Raw genomic sequence first — 20174 nt, forward strand, 5'->3', positions numbered from 1 at the left:
TGGACTATATCCTAATCCTCTTCTGCCCATTATAATGTGAGTGAGTGAGTGAGTTGTGTTTAACGCCGCTTTTAACGGTATTCCAGTTACATCACGGCGTGTCAGCTTAATGTGGGAGGAAAGCCCGAAGTGATGCAGGTCTTAGATGTTTACCAGTTCGGTGAAACCCACGAGCACGGGTAAGGTGCTGACAAACCTTGAAATATAATCGGGGCGAACTGGGATTCGAACCCACAATCATAGGTGTCTGGCGTGCCTAAGGGACGCAACTCTGCACTGAGCGAATTGCGACGTCTTAGACGACTGGGCCACCCGTGCCCTCCTCCTTTATAATGTATTAGTTTCGATGTCTATCAAATATCAATTAACCCAGCATTTCCTGAGGTCAAATAATATATTATTACATTACGAGAAGTGCAGATACTTTTTTCAGAACGTCAGTGCTCATGTGTCCAGCTGATCAATTTCCATACGTTCAAACATTTATGTTTTCTATGCATGTAAACGTATATATACATGAACAAAGAAGAGTTGCGTCCCTTGTGCACGCCAGAAACCTATGATTGTGGGTTCGAATCCCGGTTCGCCCCGATTATGGTTCTAGGTTTGTCAGCACCACACCTGTGTTCGCGGGTTTCACCGAACTGGTAAACGTCTAAGACCTGCATCACTTCGGGCTTTCCTCCCACATTAAGCTGACACGCCGTGATATGACTGGAATACTGTTAAAAGCGGCGTTAAAACCAACTCACTCACTCTTATGACAGTAAGATCAAATACGGAGAGCCCGTTATACAGTTCGAAGTGCATTATTGCAGTTGGTTATGAATTAAAATGATGAATTAATACTGTAAAGGGTTATATTTCATGACACCAACTCACTCACTTCATTATTGGTAAATAGTGAGTGAGTGAGTATGGTTTTATGCTGCTCTTAGCAATATTCCAGCAATATCATGGTGGGGGCACCAGAAATGGGCTTCACACATTGTACCCATGTCGGGAATTGACCCGGGTCTTCTGCGTGACGGGCGAACGCTTTAACAACTAGGCTACCCGACCGCCCCTCTCGGGTGATATTGCTTTAGTCGGGTCCGTAAAGACATGTGCAGACCTACATAAAGTGTATCATTGTTTAGTGTCAGGCCAGTACTCTTTATTACAGGCCATACCCCATTTGTCAGATACCCCAGCTGTCAGGTACCCCAGTTGTCAGATACCCCAGTTGTCAGATACCCCAGTTGTCAGATACCCCAGTTGTCAGATACCCCAGTTGTCAGATACCCTAGTTGTTAGATACCCCAGTTGTCATATACCCCAGTTGTCAGATACCCCAGTTGTCAGATACCCTAGTTGTTAGATACCCTAGTTGTCAGATACCCTAGTTGTTATATACCCCAGTTGTCATATACCCCAGTTGTCAGATACCCCAGTTGTCAGATACCCCAGTTGTCAGATACCCCAGTTGTCAGATACCCTAGTTGTTATATACCCCAGTTGTCATATACCCCAGTTGTCAGATACCCCAGTTGTCAGATACCCCAGTTGTCAGATACCCCAGTTGTCAGATACCCCAGTTGTCAGATACCCTAGTTGTCATATACCCCAGTTGTCAGATACCCCAGTTGTCAGATACCCCAGTTGTCAGATACCCCAGTTGTCAGATACCCCAGTTGTCAGATACCCCAGTTGTCAGATACCCCAGTTGTCAGATACCCTAGTTGTTAGATACCCCAGTTGTCAGATGCCCCAGTTGTTAGATACCCCAGTTGTCAGATACCCCATTTGTCAGATACCCTAGTTGTTAGATACCCCAGTTGTCATATACCCTAGTTGTTAGATACCCCAGTTGTCAGATACCCCATTTGTCAGATACCCTAGTTGTTAGATACCCCAGTTGTTAGATACCCCAGTTGTCAGATACCCCATTTGTCAGATACCCTAGTTGTTAGATACCCCAGTTGTTAGATACCCCAGTTGTCATATACCCCATTTGTCAGATACCCCAGCTGTCAGGTACCCCTGTTGTCGGATACCCCAGTTGTTAGATACCCCAGTTGTCAGATACCCCAGTTGTCAGATACCCCAGTTGTCAGATACCCCAGTTGTCAGATACCCTAGTTGTTAGATACCCCAGTTGTCAGATACCCCAGTTGTCAGATACCCCAGTTGTCAGATACCCCATTTGTCAGGTACCCCTGTTGTCGGATACCCCAGTTGTCAGATACCCCAGTTGTCGGATACCCCAGTTGTCAGATACCCCAGTTGTCAGATACCCTAGTTGTCATATACCCTAGTTGTCAGATACCCCAGTTGTCAGATACCCCAGTTGTTAGATACCCTAGTTGTCAGATACCCTAGTTGTTAGATACCCCAGTTGTCAGATACCCCAGTTGTCAGATACCCCAGTTGTCAGATACCCCAGTTGTCAGATACCCCAGTTGTCAGATGCCCCAGTTGTTAGATACCCCAGTTGTCAGATACCCCATTTGTCAGATACCCTAGTTGTTAGATACCCCATTTGTCAGATACCCTAGTTGTTAGATACCCCAGTTGTTAGATACCCCAGTTGTCATATACCCCATTTGTCAGATACCCCAGCTGTCAGGTACCCCTGTTGTCGGATACCCCAGTTGTTAGATACCCCAGTTGTCAGATACCCCAGTTGTCAGATACCCTAGTTGTTAGATACCCCAGTTGTCAGATACCCCAGTTGTCAGATACCCCAGTTGTCAGATACCCCAGTTGTCAGATACCCCAGCTGTCAGGTACCCCTGTTGTCGGATACCCCAGTTGTTAGATACCCCAGTTGTCAGATACCCCAGTTGTCAGATACCCCAGTTGTTAGATACCCCAGTTGTTAGATACCCTAGCTGTTATATACCCCAGTTGTCAGATACCCCAATTGTCAGATACCCCAGTTGTCAGATACCCCAATTGTCAGATGCCCCAGTTGTTATATACCCCAGTTGTTAGATGCCCCAGTTGTCAGATACCCCAGTTGTCAGATACCCCAGTTGTTAGATACCCCAGTTGTCAGATACCCCAGTTGTTATATACCCCAGTTGTCAGATACCCTAGTTGTTAGATGCCCCAGTTGTTAGATACCCCAGTTGTCAGATACCCCAGTTGTTATATACCCCAGTTGTCAGATACCCCAGTTGTCAGATACCCAGTTGTCAGATACCCCAGTTGTCAGATACCCTAGCTGTTATATACCCCAGTTGTCAGATACCCCAATTGTCAGATACCCCAGTTGTCAGATACCCCAATTGTCAGATGCCCCAGTTGTTATATACCCCAGTTGTTAGATGCCCCAGTTGTCAGATACCCCAGTTGTCAGATACCCCAGTTGTCAGATACCCCAGTTGTCAGATACCCCAGTTGTCAGATACCCCAGTTGTTAGATACCCCAGTTGTTAGATACCCCAGTTGTTAGATACCCCAGTTGTCAGGTACCCCAGTTGTTAGATACCCCAGTTGTCAGATACCCCAGTTGTCAGATACCCCAGTTGTTAGATACCCCAGTTGTTAGATACCCCAGTTGTTAGATACCCCAGTTGTCAGGTACCCCAGTTGTTATATACCCCAGTTGTCAGATACCCCAGTTGTTAGATACCCCAGTTGTCAGATACCCTAGTTGTTATATACCCCAGTTGTCAGATACCCCAGTTGTTAGATACCCCAGTTGTTAGATACCCTAGCTGTTATATACCCCAGTTGTCAGATACCCCAATTGTCAGATACCCCAGTTGTCAGATACCCCAATTGTCAGATACCCCAGTTGTCAGGTACCCAGTTGTCAGATACCCCAGTTGTTAGATACCCCAGTTGTCAGATACCCCAGTTGTCAGGTACCCAGTTGCTAGACAGTGGAGTATAAATGTCTTGTGAAAATAGGAGATTTATCTGTTGTGGTATTGGACCAGACTTAATCCTCTGCATAATTTAGATCAAATAGATAAAGACATTTTAAGTTAAAGCGTAAAATAATTGATCTTCTCAAATACAATAAGATATATAATTAAGAAAATAAATTGCTTCATGTTTTATCCGTAAAGATTTAACAAATGTGACAATTTAATCGTAAAAAAAATAAAATTTGTGAGCTCTCGCCTCAGCGTCTTATTTTTTCCTCAATTTAGTTGGTTGTTGGTTGTTTTGTTGTTTAACGCCGCACTCGGCAATATTACAGCTATATGACGGCGGTCTGTAAATAATCGAGTCTGGACCAGAAGATCCAGTGACCAATATCATGAGCATCGATCCACGCAATTGCATCCATGATCCACGCGAGCCTGACCACCCGATCCCGTTAGTCGCCTCTTACGACAAGCATAGTCGCGTTTAACGGCAAGCATGGGTTGCTAAAGACCTATTCTACCCCGGATCTTAACGGGTCTCTTCAATTTAGATGACTTTAACTAAATTGTGCATGCACTGCCAGGGATATCTGAACTTGTCACAAACACAGCAGGGTTGCAGAGAGTTCACTTTCAAACATCACAGAGAGATACGTCTCAGGTACGCGTTCAACATCACCTCTAAATGTGGCAATACTGACATATATGTTTTCATCACAAATTGAGTGAGTGAGTGAGTATGGTTTTACGCCGCTTTTAGCAATATTCCAGCAATATCACGGCGTGGGACACCAGAAATGGGCTTCACACATTGTACCCATGTCGGGAATCGAACCCAGGTCTTCGGCGTAACGAGCGAACGCTTTAACCACTAGGCTACCCGACCGCCCCTCATCACAAATTGAGTTAATGTATGTATTTGTTTTGGCATAACTATTGTAATCCATGTTAATTATCGTTTATAAAAAAAACACTTGAAGTTTGCAAGATAATAATAACTGTTTTCTTTTCATAAAACAAGAAAATAATGTTTTAGTCAGTGACAATTATTATAAGTCTTATATTCTCATGAGGTTTTTTGTTTGTTTGTTTATTTAACGCCGCACTCAGCACTATTCCAGCTATATGACGTTGATCTGTAAATAATCGAGTCTGGACCAGACAATCCAGTGATTGATAAAATGAGCATCGATCCAAGCAGTTGCGATCGATGACATGCATCAACCAAGCCAGCGAACCTGACCACCCGATCCCGTTAGTCGCCTCTTACGACAAGCATAGTTCCCTCATGAGGTTTCTGACAAATGGGGTGTGATGGGGTGTGATTGGGACTATCCATTTTACAACTTGGGTAACAGGCCTCAACCGTGGCATTGTGATTTTAAGGAATCTTTCAAAAGGGGTGAGACCCATCATCTGTGACGATTATCATTTTCTTCAATGTCAAATTAAGAGCATGACATTATTAGCACTATTATGTACACTTAACCGGTCATTTTTCAAATGCCTGCCAGGAAATGAAACCCATTAAGTGAAATTAACAAATTACGCGTACCATGACTGCAAGCGGAACTTTAGATGCAAGGCATCGTTGAATACGTCCTCCGCTTCACCTATTACTCCGTCATTTGGTGAATACCGAATTTGGGCAGAAGTTGGGTCACATATGACTAATTGTCTTATTGACTTAATTGAGATCATGTCCCGTGGCAGATCAACGCGTACAAACTCGGCCTTGCTTGGTTTGGTTACTAAGGCGTTTGGCTTACGGATCCACAATTTCACAACACAATTAAGATTATATCAATAGTCAGTTTTATTCCGTCAAAGTCCGTTTTTATATTTCAGTAATCCAAAATAATAGCGTGGCGGACATAGGCCCAAGTTAGAAGTGCGGAACATACACGATATGAGTGAGAGTAGGGGTGTGAAGAAATGTTAGTATTGCTGACTTGTTACGGAAAGACTTTGTTCTAATAGTTGTTATCATGAAAGACGCCTTAGCTCAAACTTTGCTAAGCACGAAGTTTTTAAGATTTTTCTTAGCTAAGATTCGGTCTAAGACTGGATCTTGAAACGGTCTTAGCATCGTCATGGGGACACTCGAACGTTATACCGTACTACGGTAATCATTGGATGTCATCTGACGCACATTTTCCTAAGATCGGAAAAGTGAAGGTTGTGCGAGAATTGCGCTCACGCGGCACTGAATCTACCTCCGGCTATAAAATTACGCAGAGATGTAGAATATTATATTTCCTATCGGATGTTGTAAATATAACTGTAAATGTTAAACCGGTTTGAAAAAAGTACCTGCTATATGCTGTCCGAGAATTTATTCTGCGTTGAAAAACAGGAAATATCTCCGCTTTTTAGCATACACCAATAAAAGTTCTGTGCGACGATTTTTTTTATTTAGCAGCTTTACCGAAACTGTGAGCGAACAAAATACTGCCTATTATCTGATCAACATATATCAAATGGAGCTATATGCGTATGTATAACGACATAAGGTCAACGCAAAAACTTGCCCTCCGTAAATGACGAAAACTGATTCACCTCTATGACGCCAAAAGGCGACAGAGAGGTTACACACGTTCAAAGAAAAAGGGGCATAACTCCGCTAAGCTTAGCACTAGTTTATTGTAATTAAGTTCTCTTGCTGAAAATTAGCTGTGGGTTAGAATAACATATTTTCGTGGTGTTTTGTTCAGGAGGATCCAAACTATTCCAACACAAATATAGATATTGAAACGGTATACATAAAAAAACAATAAGAAATGCTGAAATTGTACTTCATAAAAAATAAGTAATAGCGAAATGGATGGCCCTATCTAACCCATAAATTAGCCCATCATTCTCCTGACTGTGCAAGTGAATTTGACTAATGTTTCACCATTATTAATGGAGCACTAGTTGTATCATCAAATCTAGACAATTTGTATTGGTGACAAAGACCATTTGTCATTTGATTCTAAAATGTATGAGGAATTCAAGGATGTAGGTATCGCAGCTGATTTTGAAATATACGGTATTGGCGTCTCATTATCGGTGTACGTATAACGTGATTTTGTAAACACTATCCAGTATGGCTGACACAAAACGACTGAGCAACTAATAGATGAAAAGCCCCAGTGGCAACAAACTGAAAGAATATCAAAACTTGAATAATAGGTGGCAGACAGTGGGAACGCTGAGTGGGGTGTGCCAGTTCATTGCCGATTAAACCAACGATGAACAAAATGGTAGGCCGACGAAATCTATATCTTTCAAAGAGCTCTTCGTCGTTGTACATATCAAGAGGGTTGAAGCGGTCCCGAAATGACTGCGGAATTGGTATTTTTTTCCTTTTTAGTCCCTAGGCGAAGCATGAGGCGAACAACATCCGCCATCAGCGGGCTGTAAATAATCGAGTCTGGACCAGCCAGTCCAGTGATTGATATCATGAGCATCGATCCACGCAATTGTTATCGATTACATGCATCAATCAAGTCAGCGAGCCTGACCACCCAATCCCGTTAGTCGCCTCTTACGACAAGCATAGTCGCCTTTTACGGCAAGCATGGGTTGCTGAAGACCTATTCTACCCCGGATCTTCACGGGTCGTTGTATGGTGATGTATATAAATATTTCCATAAAATAAGAGATCTCAACCAAAACTAACAAATATCAACCACAAATGAGAAATCTAAACCAAAAGCAAGATTCCGACCACGATCAAATAGTAATGATCACGGGTTTTCGCGTAAAGGTCAGCGTATCCTGCCCCACAGGTAGCATCCGTCACAAACACATGCAAAGGCAAGCCAATTGTTCACCTGAAATACGCACGGAATAGGGTAAAAGAGAAAATATGGACTTGCATCGTACATGATATAAACGCGTCATAGAATACTTCCACATCTCATTTGTTTGTAAACTAGTGCTGGGGAAACGTGGATGCGTTGTCTGTTGCAATTTGTTTCTTTTTTCCAGAATGCTTATTTTGTAAATATTGTTTCATTTTTAAAGAAATGGTTATCTATTCATTACAGACATGACTGGGCGCTCTGAGGGCCAAGACATGCGACAGTATTTTGTACCGTTATGTAGATGGAGACTTGGGTGACGTGTGTATAAAGGAACAAGCATGTTTGTGGTTTTATGTTTGTTACAGGAATTGAAGACTTTCATTTTTCCAATGGTCAACTTTCTCTTTATGTCGAGCTATAATCCATCAGCTCCAGCCTTTGGTGTCTACACTTAACTTTTTTCCATGTACATCTGCACGTGCTCTTTCGACAAATATTTGAAAGAGCGTTGGGAAATAACTGACACAACCACATACACATTAGACGTACAGTAAACTACGGTTATAACGAACTCAAAGGGACTTCGAATTTTAGTTCGTTATAACCGTACTTCGTTATAAGCATATATACATCATAACTACAGCAAATAGACGGGAACAAAAATTAACTCGTTATATCCGTCAGTTCGTTATAAGCGTGTTCGTTATAACCGTAGTTTAATGTACTCGTTATTCCGACAGAATCATATGCAACCAAGCGTCGGATTAACGAGACTTGGCTGTAGTTTATTGATCGGGTACAACGAAGGAAAATGCCTTCAAAAGTATACATGACGGAAAATGAAAAAAATGATTGAAGCTGGCCAATAACAGGATGTATTGGCCAGACGCTTTCCTAAATCTAATGTGACATCAGTTGCAGTCGACTGTTTGAGACAGCAAGGTGTCACATTATCCTATTCAGACACGTTCCCAGACATATGACATAGAGGATTAAGCTCTGTGTTCGGTTGTTAGCGAAAAATCTACACACGAGTGATTAATCTGTCACGATTAGAACGTTTTTATGGGAGAACCTTTGGTATGTTCTGGGCCGAATGATTCACAACCGACCTCAGGGTTTCCAGAATTTGCAATAGCTTGGGCAGGTCTTACAAGCAGAGGGGCGGTCGGGTAGCCTAGTGGTTAAAGCGTTCGCTCGTCACGCCGAAGACCCGGGTTCGATTGGGTTCGACATGGGTAAAATGTGTGAAGCCCTTATCTGGTGTCCCCCGCCGTGATATTGCTGAAATATTACTAAAAGCGGCGTAAAACCATACTCATCACTCACTCTTACAAGCAGAATGGCGAAGAATATCACGGAGACTTTTGTCCGTAACATGAATAATAACGTTACATTAACGTATGCCATTTATAGATCCTTCAAATTATATATAATGCATTAAAGAACGACAAAAGTTCCTCCATACGTTCCGTCACTGCTTAACACAGGAAAAAAATCAAATCATTTAAAAAAATAAATAAATGAATATTGATCATGAAATTGTTCACACGCAATTCCAAGTTAAAATGCATTGATTATAACGTATGCTACTTCTCAACCATTCACATAATACATAATGCATTTAAGAACGACAAAAGTTCCTTCATGTGGCCATCACTGCTTGACACAGTAAAACAATCAAATCATTTTTTAATATTGATCAAGAAATTGTTCAAACACAATACAGTTATAAAGCATTACAGAGCACGAAGATGTTGCAGTGGGACTCAAAACATATGTTACGTTTTTCGCGATATTTTTACCTTTTTTACTTTTGTCTTTTAAATGATGTTCTAAATTCTCATTTCCTCGCACTCTTAACAGCATCTCCTCATAAACTTCTGCGCCAATGAAGCCAAAACTTCCATGCTTGTTTCCACCAGTGATCGCACCTGGAAGTGTTCAAGTTGATCCCAACCGATTTTTTTTCAATATGGCCGCAGCGGCAGCTACACTAACTAAAAGCTACATATAGCCATCAACTCAAACGTGCTAAAATACTCTCAGAATTTCCCCAATTGTAGTTTTGCTATGTAAAACATCTCCTCTGAAATTACAAGACTGGGGAAGCTGAACTTTAGGCATGTCCCCTGACGTACATCTACACTAGGGACAACGTGGCGAGGGGGAGGATGTGTGTCTCTCCAAGTCCCATGACGTACATCTACACTAGGGACAACGTGGCGAGGGGGAGGATGTGTGTCTCTCCAAGTCCCATGACGTACATCTACACTAGGGACAACGTGGCGAGGGGAGGATGTGTGTCTCTCCAAGTCCCATGACGTATATCTACACTAGGGACAACGTGGCGAGGGGAGGGTGTGTGTCTCTCCAAGTCCCATGACGTACATCTACACTAGGGACAACGTGGCGAGGGGAGGGGATGTGTGTCTCTCCAAGTCCCATGACGTATATCTACACTAGGGACAACGTGGCGAGGGGGGGGATGTGTGTCTCTCCAAGTCCCATGGCGTACATCTACACTAGGGACAACGTGGCGAGGGGAGGGGATGTGTGTCTCTCCAAGTCCCATGACGTACATCTACACTAGGGACAACGTGGCGAGGGGGAGGATGTGTGTCTCTCCAAGTCCCATGACGTATATCTACACTAGGGACAACGTGGCGAGGGGAGGGGATGTGTGTCTCTCCAAGTCCCATGACGTACATCTACACTAGGGACAACGTGGCGAGGGGAGGGGATGTGTGTCTCTCCAAGTCCCATGACGTACATCTACACTAGGGACAACGTGGCGAGGGGAGGGGATGTGTGTCTCTCCAAGTCCCATGACGTACATCTACACTAGGGACAACGTGGCGAGGGGAGGGGATGTGTGTCTCTCCAAGTCCCATGACGTACATCTACACTAGGGACAACGTGGCGAGGGGAGGGTGTTTGTCTCTCCAAGTCCCATGACGTATATCTACACTAGGGACAACGTGGCGAGGGGGAGGATGTGTGTCTCTCCAAGTCCCATGACGTACATCTACACTAGGGACAACGTGGCGAGGGGAGGGGATGTGTGTCTCTCCAAGTCCCATGACGTACATCTACACTAGGGACAACGTGGCGAGGGGGAGGATGTGTGTCTCTCCAAGTCCCATAACCTACATCTACACTAGGGACAACGTGGCGAGGGGAGGATGTGTGTCTCTCCAAGTCCCATGACGTACATCTACACTAGGGACAACGTGGCGAGGGGAGGGGATGTGTGTCTCTTCAAGTCCCATGACGTATATCTACACTAGGGACAACGTGGCGAGGGGAGGGGATGTGTGTCTCTCCAAGTCCCATGACGTATATCTACACTAGGGACAACGTGGCGAGGGGAGGGGATGTGTGTCTCTCCAAGTCCCATGACGTACATCTACACTCGGGACAACGTGGCGAGGGGAGGGGATGTGTGTCTCTCCAAGTCCCATGACGTATATCTACACTAGGGACAACGTGGCGAGGGGAGGGGATGTGTGTCTCTCCAAGTCCCATGACGTACATCTACACTAGGGACAACGTGGCGAGGGGGAGGGATGAGTGTGTCTCCAAGTCCCATGACGTATATCTACACGTGGGGCAACGTGGCGAGGGGGAGGGGGGTCTCTTGAAGTCCCATGACGTACATCTACACTAGGGACAACGTGGCGAGGGGAGGGGATGTGTGTCTCTCCAAGTCCCATGACGTACATCTACACTAGGGACAACGTGGCGAGGGGGAGGGTGTTTGTCTCTCCAAGTCCCATGACGTACATCTACACTAGGGACAACGTGGCGAGGGGGAGGGTGTTTGTCTCTCCAAGTCCCATGACGTACATCTACACTAGGGACAACGTGGCGAGGGGGATGTGTGTCTCTCCAAGTCCCATGACGTACATCTACACGTGGGGCAACGTGGCGAGGGGGGGGGGGGTCTCTCCAAATCCCATGACGTACATCTACACTAGGGACAACGTGGCGAGGGAGAGGATGTGTGTCTCTCCAAGTCCCATGACGTACATCTACACGTGGGGCAACGTGGCGGGGGGGGGGGGGGGGTCTCTCCAAGTCCCATGACGTACATCTACACGTAGGTCAACGTGGCGAGGGAGAGGTGCGCGCACGTTATATGTACTCAATTGGTTAAGAAAGAATATATATAATAAAATCGAGGGAGGGAGAGTAATATTTGGAAGCATGGGATGACTGATGAGAACACCTTACCATATCCCTGGGTTGTAGTCACAAGAACCACACATAGAAAAGGGCAACAAACCCCTAGTCAAAACAGCCACACTATACAAAGTGAGTGAGTATGGTTTTACGCCGCTTTTAGCAATATTCCAGCAATATCACGGCGGGGGACACCAGACATGGGCTTCACACATTTTACGCTTAAACCACATAGAGTCAAAGGGCCACATAAAAAAAATAATAGCTAAAATAGAATCTAAACAAATAGTGTTAGTTATTATTAGTTTTGCTCAGTTTCGTCTGTTTTATTAGAAAAAAAGTATATATATATTTTTATTTTTTTTTTTTATTTATTTTTTTTATAAAGTATATATTGTGTATGAATCATATCGTTATTCATTTCGTACCGAACTTCTCTAACTGCCTTTCATCCGTCCAAGACCGGCACTAGAGTTCTGTGTCAGTTGTCTGATGTTAGTTGTCATGGTGACCTGGGATATTGAGATTTGAACAGATGGGCAGCAATTCAGATGGACTTAGATTCCAGTAAAAAAACAACACAAACATGTTCCACTATTGATGAAAAAGTTTATTTCATTCCTTTGGATTAATGAAATATATAGAGTAAAACAAACAGAACCTAACACTATTCGGCTGTATACATAATATTTTCTCATGTGGCCATTTTGACTTTTTAGTGTGACGTTTTGGCTTCTTTGGATTGGCCGTTTAGACTAGGATCTGCAGCCCTTTTGACCTCTTCCCATATCAACCTACGCTTCACCTCACGTTCGCTATATGGCTGAAATAATGCCGAAAATATGCGACGTTAAATTTTAACTCGCCATTCAACACGGATTTATCTTAGTCCGGCTCTGACATTTTGTCTATGTGTGGGCCATTCTCGTCTATCATCCACTGTTTGCATTTTGTCTAATTCCGATATTCGAAAAAATAACAACAATTTTATTTTCCCAACTTGGTGATTTTACGCAAAATTATAGACTGGGTTCCTGTCTACATAAACTTCTAGTAATTCGCGCTAAGCTTGCGTCGCGTACCAATAGTGGAACCAGTTTCGTTCGTTATTGACATGGAGTTATCGTTCTTGTTTCCATTACCCAGAAGTCCTAATAACATATGTCTGCGCCCATGGAAGGAATGCTCTGTTGATATAAGCTGGTGCTATTTACATGATTAACTCCAGTGTCAGTGATGTAAAAAGAACCAAACTAACGTTACCAGTACTGTAACAACCATGGCATCTTTCTGGAGACAATTCTCTAAGCTTGGCTCAGTCGCAAACGTTTATGCCAAGGCATGTGTTCAGCAGAGCAAGTTACTGGCGTTGTCGGCAAATCGGTCTGTACTGGGATCTTCGGAAGCACATCAGCTCCTGCCTGTTTCATCTGTAGTCACTCAGTCCAGATGGGCGTCGTCCGACTCGCAACAGACTACAGATTACGCCCCACCATCGCCGTACAAAAACCCGGGACCTAGAAGATACGGATATGTTCCGAAAATGTTTGCAGGAGGTTAGACTCTAATTTTACGTTTTACTTATTTAGGCTTCTCGAATTCTATGCTTCGCTATTATGGATAACTGTAGACTTACATATAGTCCCTGATATAATCTATGCCGTTAATTAAAAAGGAAACAATCAAGTTTACCGAGCGTAGCTAAGATAGTGCTAATTGGCTCAGGCTGCAAGTCTTGTAGTAGCAACCACCAATGATTTTTTTTTAAAATATCTGATAATTTTTTAAATATTTTTTGCTGCTTCTTTGAAGTGTTCAGAGTCAATAACCATCAATATTATATCTGTATTTTCAGTCTGAGTGAGTTTGAACCCAGCAGTAAGATGGGCTGTCAGAAGACCTTGAGAAGGCATCAATTACGATTTTGAAGAAAACATGGCCCCATTCCACCACACTGTTATTTTGCATTCAAAACACAAAGTCTGTACATGTATTTATTCCTCAAACATTATACTACAACATACCAAAAAGAAGAGTGTGAATAGAGAGAAAAATATGAATCTTGAAGACTCCAAACAGGGGTACCCTCAGACGTTTTGAAGAAAATCAACCTAAAAGAGAGCAGAAACTGAATTATATTCAATACTTTACTTAGATTTGAGTAAATATTAATTTATCTGTTATATTTCAGATAATGATAAGTCAGATAATGTTTAAGGAACAAGAAAAATACGTTACCTGTAGCGTATATGGCTGTCAATTTGTTTTTCTGTCCAGATTCGTAATTCAAAGCAGTGTAAATTCTTCCGAAGTACACAACTGGGGAAAAAATGGCGATATACGCGTAATTTATGCATATGACGTATGAAGTTTGCTACTAGCCAAGTTTAAGGCTGTTGAAATTTTCCACACGAAAGCGTAAAAGACACCGCTGTCAGTGACGTCAGAATGGACCCGGAAGCGAGGAGGAGGTTGAGCACGCCGCCTAGCGGCGGTGGTGGTTGCTACTTGTAGCCGAGAGCCGCGATGGTGTCCTACAGTCAAGGCATGACCCTACATCACGGCCAAGACTGTGGAATATGTAGGCTATTTCTTAATGAATTCACAGATTTCACTTTTCGATCGTTAGGGTTAGTTATGTTAAGGTCAGCTCGTTGGAGTATGTTACCCCAAACTCAATCCTTAGCCCTTGGTGTTGGATCCTTTTTCTGATCGACTGCTTCTGTGGTCTGGTGTGTAGAGTGTCTGCCCGGAGAGTAGAAGGTCGGGTTTCAATCCACAGTCGCTTCATACCTGAAGATGCTAAAATATGGTACTTGTTGTTACCCTGTATGGCACTCGGCATTAAGGGGCTAAAACAAGGACTGATTGTCTCAGAGTCGGTATACTGTGTCTGAGTGGGGTATTATTCCTCTTAAACAGGCATGGTATCTCAGTGGGCTAGCGCAATAAAAATTTGCATTAGTTGTACTAGTACAAGCAGCCACACACATAGATATGCGTGCACATCACTATATGAGTGCAATAATCTTGAACACATTTTATAACCCCATTTCAACTCACCTCACCCTTTCCGATCAAGCATCCCTTTACGATCCTTAAAGTTAGTTGTTGGATAAGGTATGGGTTTGATATCACTTTTATCGAATTAATCCAGTGTAGTTTGAGCATTGTTGAGGGAACTCTGAACAATTGGCATGAAGTTTTGAGAAAATAGGAGCTGACCATCATGTAATGGCAAACAACCTGATGCTGATGACTTGGTAAACATCACTTGTTATTTGTGATAGCGCACATGGTCCCATGGTGACGTGTTGGCTGATGTGATTAACTCATTAGCCTAGCTTAGCTACAAGCTGGCTTCGTGAGTTTGATCCTCCATCCAGCTCTCATTGAAACCCGAAAAAGTGCCTGGTGAACTACACTTCTCCCAGTTAAACTGCTGCTACTTGTACAAGGGAACCTCTAGTATTAAGGAGCCCTCAAGTCTCTTGGCCTTGGTCTGAGAATGAATATATATTAGGTGGTCCAACAGTCAAGACATGACCTACTTGACCGATCACCCCTCATATTGTCATGGGATTTTTAAGAAATATGTCATGTGGGTTCATGACTGAAAAGTGGATATCTCTGCATATACTACCTTATAAATTTTCCCATTGGTACAACCTGTCATTATTCCATTACCACACCCGTAGGTGAAAACATCTTGGGGAACCATTTACATTCTGTTTTAACGGTCACCGATTCAATGTGTTAACACCATCGTCGCTATCGGGTAGGGTATAGGCTGATACAGCTGAGAAGAGGATGAGAATTGAAATAGGGTGACCAGCATAGCAAGTATACATGATATATGCTCTGATATATGCTCTGGAGGCTCTGTACATGCTGTAAGCATGGCAAGAGAGGCTAATCGAGAGGTGTCATAGAGATAAAAAAATATACTAAAAACTCCCCCGATACAGGAAGATGATCCAAATGAATCTGAGAGCTGTGATGGGGTCGGACAGGAATACACCGGAAAATGGCAACAATAGAAAACGTCAACTTCAAAAAGAGTAGCTAATTTTTCTAAAAATGGCATGAACTCTTTTCTTTACTTCTTTACCATAAATATTTGCCTGTGCATCTGTCAGAAACAAGAATGAATAAATGCAAGTAAATTTGGTGAAGACATTTGAATCTGATCTTCAATATGGCCCCCTTGGCAGCCATATTGTAATAGCTACTTCTGGCCGTTTTAACCTGTTGGCTATATATCCAGGTGAGCTACAGAGCAATGGCACTACTATCGAATGTATGAAAAGGTTAAACAGTGCATAAATTATAATAACACACTGTTGCAAATATTTGTCAATGATGATGGAAATACGTTGATATGGACACCCGCTTTCAATAAACGGCCCAAACTTGAATCCTCTACGGACTCATTGAATCATTTCTGTAGTGTAACTGTAAGTCAGTTTGTTTATTTGTTTTTGCCGTTACAGGAGTCCTGCCAAGACACGGAAGAAAACCTCTGCCAATACCAACATACAAGCAGCCTGACAATTGGAGTACAAAGAAAGCATTGTTTGGACAAAATGATTACATCGGTGAGACCAACAGTGAGAGCTTCACCCCAGTACCTCTTGATACCACATATATCACATATATCAACACGTGTTGATTATAGTAGCATAGCTCTGAGGCTTGCCGGGGAGGACTTCTACTTTTATTGATGTGTGTTGATATATTTGATATCAAAAGACAAGGGGTGAGGTTTTATTCACTATCCAACATCATTCTAAATCTTTGTGTGCAGAACAGTGAGTGAGTGAATATGGTTTTACACCGCTTTTAGCAATATTCCAGCAATATCATGGCGGGGGACACCAGAAATGGGCTTCACACATTGTACCCATGTCGGGAATCGATCCCGGGTCTTCGGCGTGATGAGCGGACGTTTTAACCACTAGGCTACCCGACCGCACCTACAGAACAGTGTATTAACGTGAGGACCACCATGACATTACTTTCATTTCAGATATCATGAGGGGTGGTTGGGTAGCCCAGTGGTTAAAGCGTTTGCTCGTCACGATTAAGACCCGGGTTCAGTTCCCTACATGGGCAAAATGTGTGAAGGCCCTTTCTGGTGTCCCCTGTCATGATATTGCTGGAATATTGCTAAACGCGCTGTAAAACCCAGCTCATTAACTCAGATATCATGCATTTATGAATGTACCTCACCTCGCAAAGGGGGCGGTCGGGTAGTCTAGTGGTTAAAGCGTTCGCTTGTCACGCCGAAGACCCGGGTTCAATTGTACATGGGTACAATGTGTGAAGCCCATTGCTGGTGTCCCCCACCGTGATATTGCTGGAATATTGCTAAAAGCGGCGTAAAACCATACTCACTCTCTCACCTCGCAACGATATATCAAAATGCCCTTGTTTTGTTTGGCTGACACTTTTGGGGTCAAGATGTTTTCTGTAGCAGTACAATACTGGTCCAAATTCAATACTTTTATATTGCATTTACATGTGTTTTTCAACTCCTGGAATTGCAGTCTCTGATCGTGCTGATCGCCCCATACTATATCATGGAATGCTGAGTCTGCAGTCTTGGTGTTATTATCCCCCGCCCAACAAAGTTTGCGGGGAATATAGAAACGGGCTCCGTCCGTACGTCACATTTCGTTTCCGGAGCATAACTCATAAACCGTTCAATATTTTTTCATCAAACTTTGCAGGTCTGTCAGGTACATGCTGAACTGGAGCCTTTTGCTATTTAGAAATTTTAGAAATATTTATTTTTACGTTTCCATGGAAACAAGATGGACTTAGGTTCCAAACTCATCTTTTTTTACTATTTCCATGACAAGTTCCACCTCGGTTAAAAAAGGTTAGGGTTTGTTTAGATTTAATTATGTCATAAATTCTGCAACAGGGGCGGGGGATATAGCCACGTTAGTGGCAAACTCTTGTTGTTTGCTGATTAGTTTTTATAGTTCAAGGGCAGGGATACTCGCAAACAGTTTAGACCAGGGCTTGACACTTCAAGTTGGTCACACATTACTTTCATCATCTTCTTGGGGCAAGGGAGTTAACTCACATAAAAGTCCAGTTTCCACCCTTGCCATACTAGGCTGGAAGTATGGAGTTATGTTTGGACTGGTCTAACAAGTCTATGTGCATAATCCAGTCAAAATCATGTGACGAAATCGACATCCGGTTCATAAAATGCAAGATTTGCAAAGCATGTGCAATGCCAACTCGGCCTCAAGATGATCACAGGGTTTTATGCACTTTGCAAAGTAAGATATTGATGTTGATTATTGATCAGATCGTCCTGAGAGTGTGCCACCATTTTATTTGAAGTAAATGCAAGTGGAATCTGATTGGTCAATTGGAGGGACATAAAGATTGAGCCCAGAAATTCCATCCTTGTTTATCAAGGGTGGAAACTGGACTTTTACGGTCAGTTAACTCCCTGGCCTCAGGAAGATGTTCTTTCTTATTTTCCAGTATTTGTTATGCAGGGGTTGTTGTATTGGGTTACGAGAATACAGTCCTTTTTCAGATCTCCCTTTAAGGTATTCACATGAACTAATGAATCAAGTGATATGTGTGGGATGGTATATATATATTTAATTGGGCAAAAAGGTGGATGTGAAAAGGCTATTTTTAAACTTGAGGACAGTAACCATGGTAATATAAGACTGTCAGGAAGTGAGAAGCACACAGAATAATGGTGGCCTAATCCTGTGATTTGACTTGCAGATATTCTCGGTAGTGGGAACGTTCACCCCGTGGATCTGATGCGAGGTCCTGAATGGCTTATCGGCTTCAATGGCAACGAACTTCAGCGACTGGTGCGGCGGATCCGTTTCCAGGGTAACAAGCTGAAGGCATATTACCCAACCAAGTACCTTCAGATACAGAAACGAATCAGCTTCCTCTACAAGAAGTATAACCATCATCGCATCTCCAAAAATAGATAAGCCTAGAGCATTCTTCGTTGTAAGTCTTGTATGCTGTTAGTGAGATCAGACTCAGGCTATTTCATCAGATGAAACTGTATCATCATCCCTGCCACTTCTCACATCGTTAAGTAACAAGTAAGAACAAACATTAAGGTATGGCTGGTCACTGCCACTAGCCCCTTGGTCCGACGCTAGTGAAAATCATGAGGGCTAGTTGTATTCTTACCACTATGGTTTATGCTGTACATGGGTACACTACTGCTCAAAAGTAAGTGCCCTGCTTCATCAGCATATTTTGTCTTAGTGATGTAGGAAGTGAAGATGTGATAATGGTTTGTGTGAACCGTGTGTGCGAAGTGTTGATGGAGAAATGTGAATAAAGACATTCAAAACAATCTGGTTGCTTTGATGATGTTTTTTGTTTGTTTTATCTGCATGATCTTTAATCTCTATGGTATGGCTGTATAAATGTGTTATACTCTGGTGTTTGGGGCTGGTTCTCAGTCAGGATTCGGGGATTTATTCCAGTAATGGCTGCCTTGAGTCCACTGGTAGACGTGTTTCAATGTTTATCATGTTTTTAGAAAGTCAGATTTCTCCTCTTACCTCAGAAACACAACAGCGAATATATAATACCAGTTTCATTTGTCATGGTACTTTTGGAGCAGAAGGTTGTACATACGCCATTATGCGCCGGGGTGGTATAGACATATTGACAAGTTCTATTGAGAGTTATAACTGTTGCATGACACTCTCGCCTCAGGAAGATGGCTCACGGCCTACATGGTGGATTAATATGATAGACGTGTCTCCCCTGATGCTCTCATTATTGGTGAGATGAAATAGGGTTTGACATTGCGTCCAAGCTTATTGCTCTTATATAGCAACATGCATGCACGTGTCTGTGTGTGTTTGCTTGTAGTAGTCCGGACTGATGCCGGTTTTAAAGTGCAAGCCAGCTCAGACACCATGCCGCAGTTTAACATGAACACCCCACTCAGATACAGTATACTGACTCCAAGCCGATGTTCTGGTTTCAGCCCCTTAATGCTGAGCACCAGGCAGGGTAACAACAAGTACAATAGTTTAGCGTCTTTTGATATGACGCAGCTGGGATCAAATCCCCGACCTTCCGTTCTCCGGGTGGACGTTCTACCACAAGACCACGGAGGCGGTCTTCGAATTATTGACTCATGGTATCCTTCCGTCATGTAAACTGATATGACATTCACGACAAATATGACCCGCGAAGATCCAGGTTACAATGGGTCTTCAGTAACCCATGCTTGTCATAAGTGGTGACTAACAGGATCAGGTGGTCAGGCTCGCTCACTTGGTAGATGCTTGTCATTGTATCCCAATTGTGTGGA

The 20174-nt window shown here is 43.0% G+C and overlaps 1 protein-coding gene across 1 annotated transcript; it reads left to right on the plus strand.

The window, feature by feature from the left end:
- Positions 1-12993: 12993 nt before the first annotated feature.
- LOC139471292 (large ribosomal subunit protein mL51-like) lies at positions 12994-19173 on the plus strand. The gene is made up of 3 exons (XM_071253594.1): positions 12994-13395; positions 16333-16437; positions 18602-19173. The coding sequence occupies exons 1-3, from the start codon at positions 13119-13121 to the stop codon at positions 18820-18822; spliced, it is 603 nt and encodes a 200-aa protein (XP_071109695.1). The 5' UTR covers positions 12994-13118; the 3' UTR covers positions 18823-19173.
- The last annotated feature ends 1001 nt before the right edge of the window (positions 19174-20174 follow it).

This window comes from Haliotis cracherodii, unplaced genomic scaffold (genome assembly GCF_022045235.1).
Source record: "Haliotis cracherodii isolate W230 unplaced genomic scaffold, xgHalCrac1.p SCAF_22, whole genome shotgun sequence".
NCBI lineage: Eukaryota > Metazoa > Mollusca > Gastropoda > Lepetellida > Haliotidae > Haliotis > Haliotis cracherodii.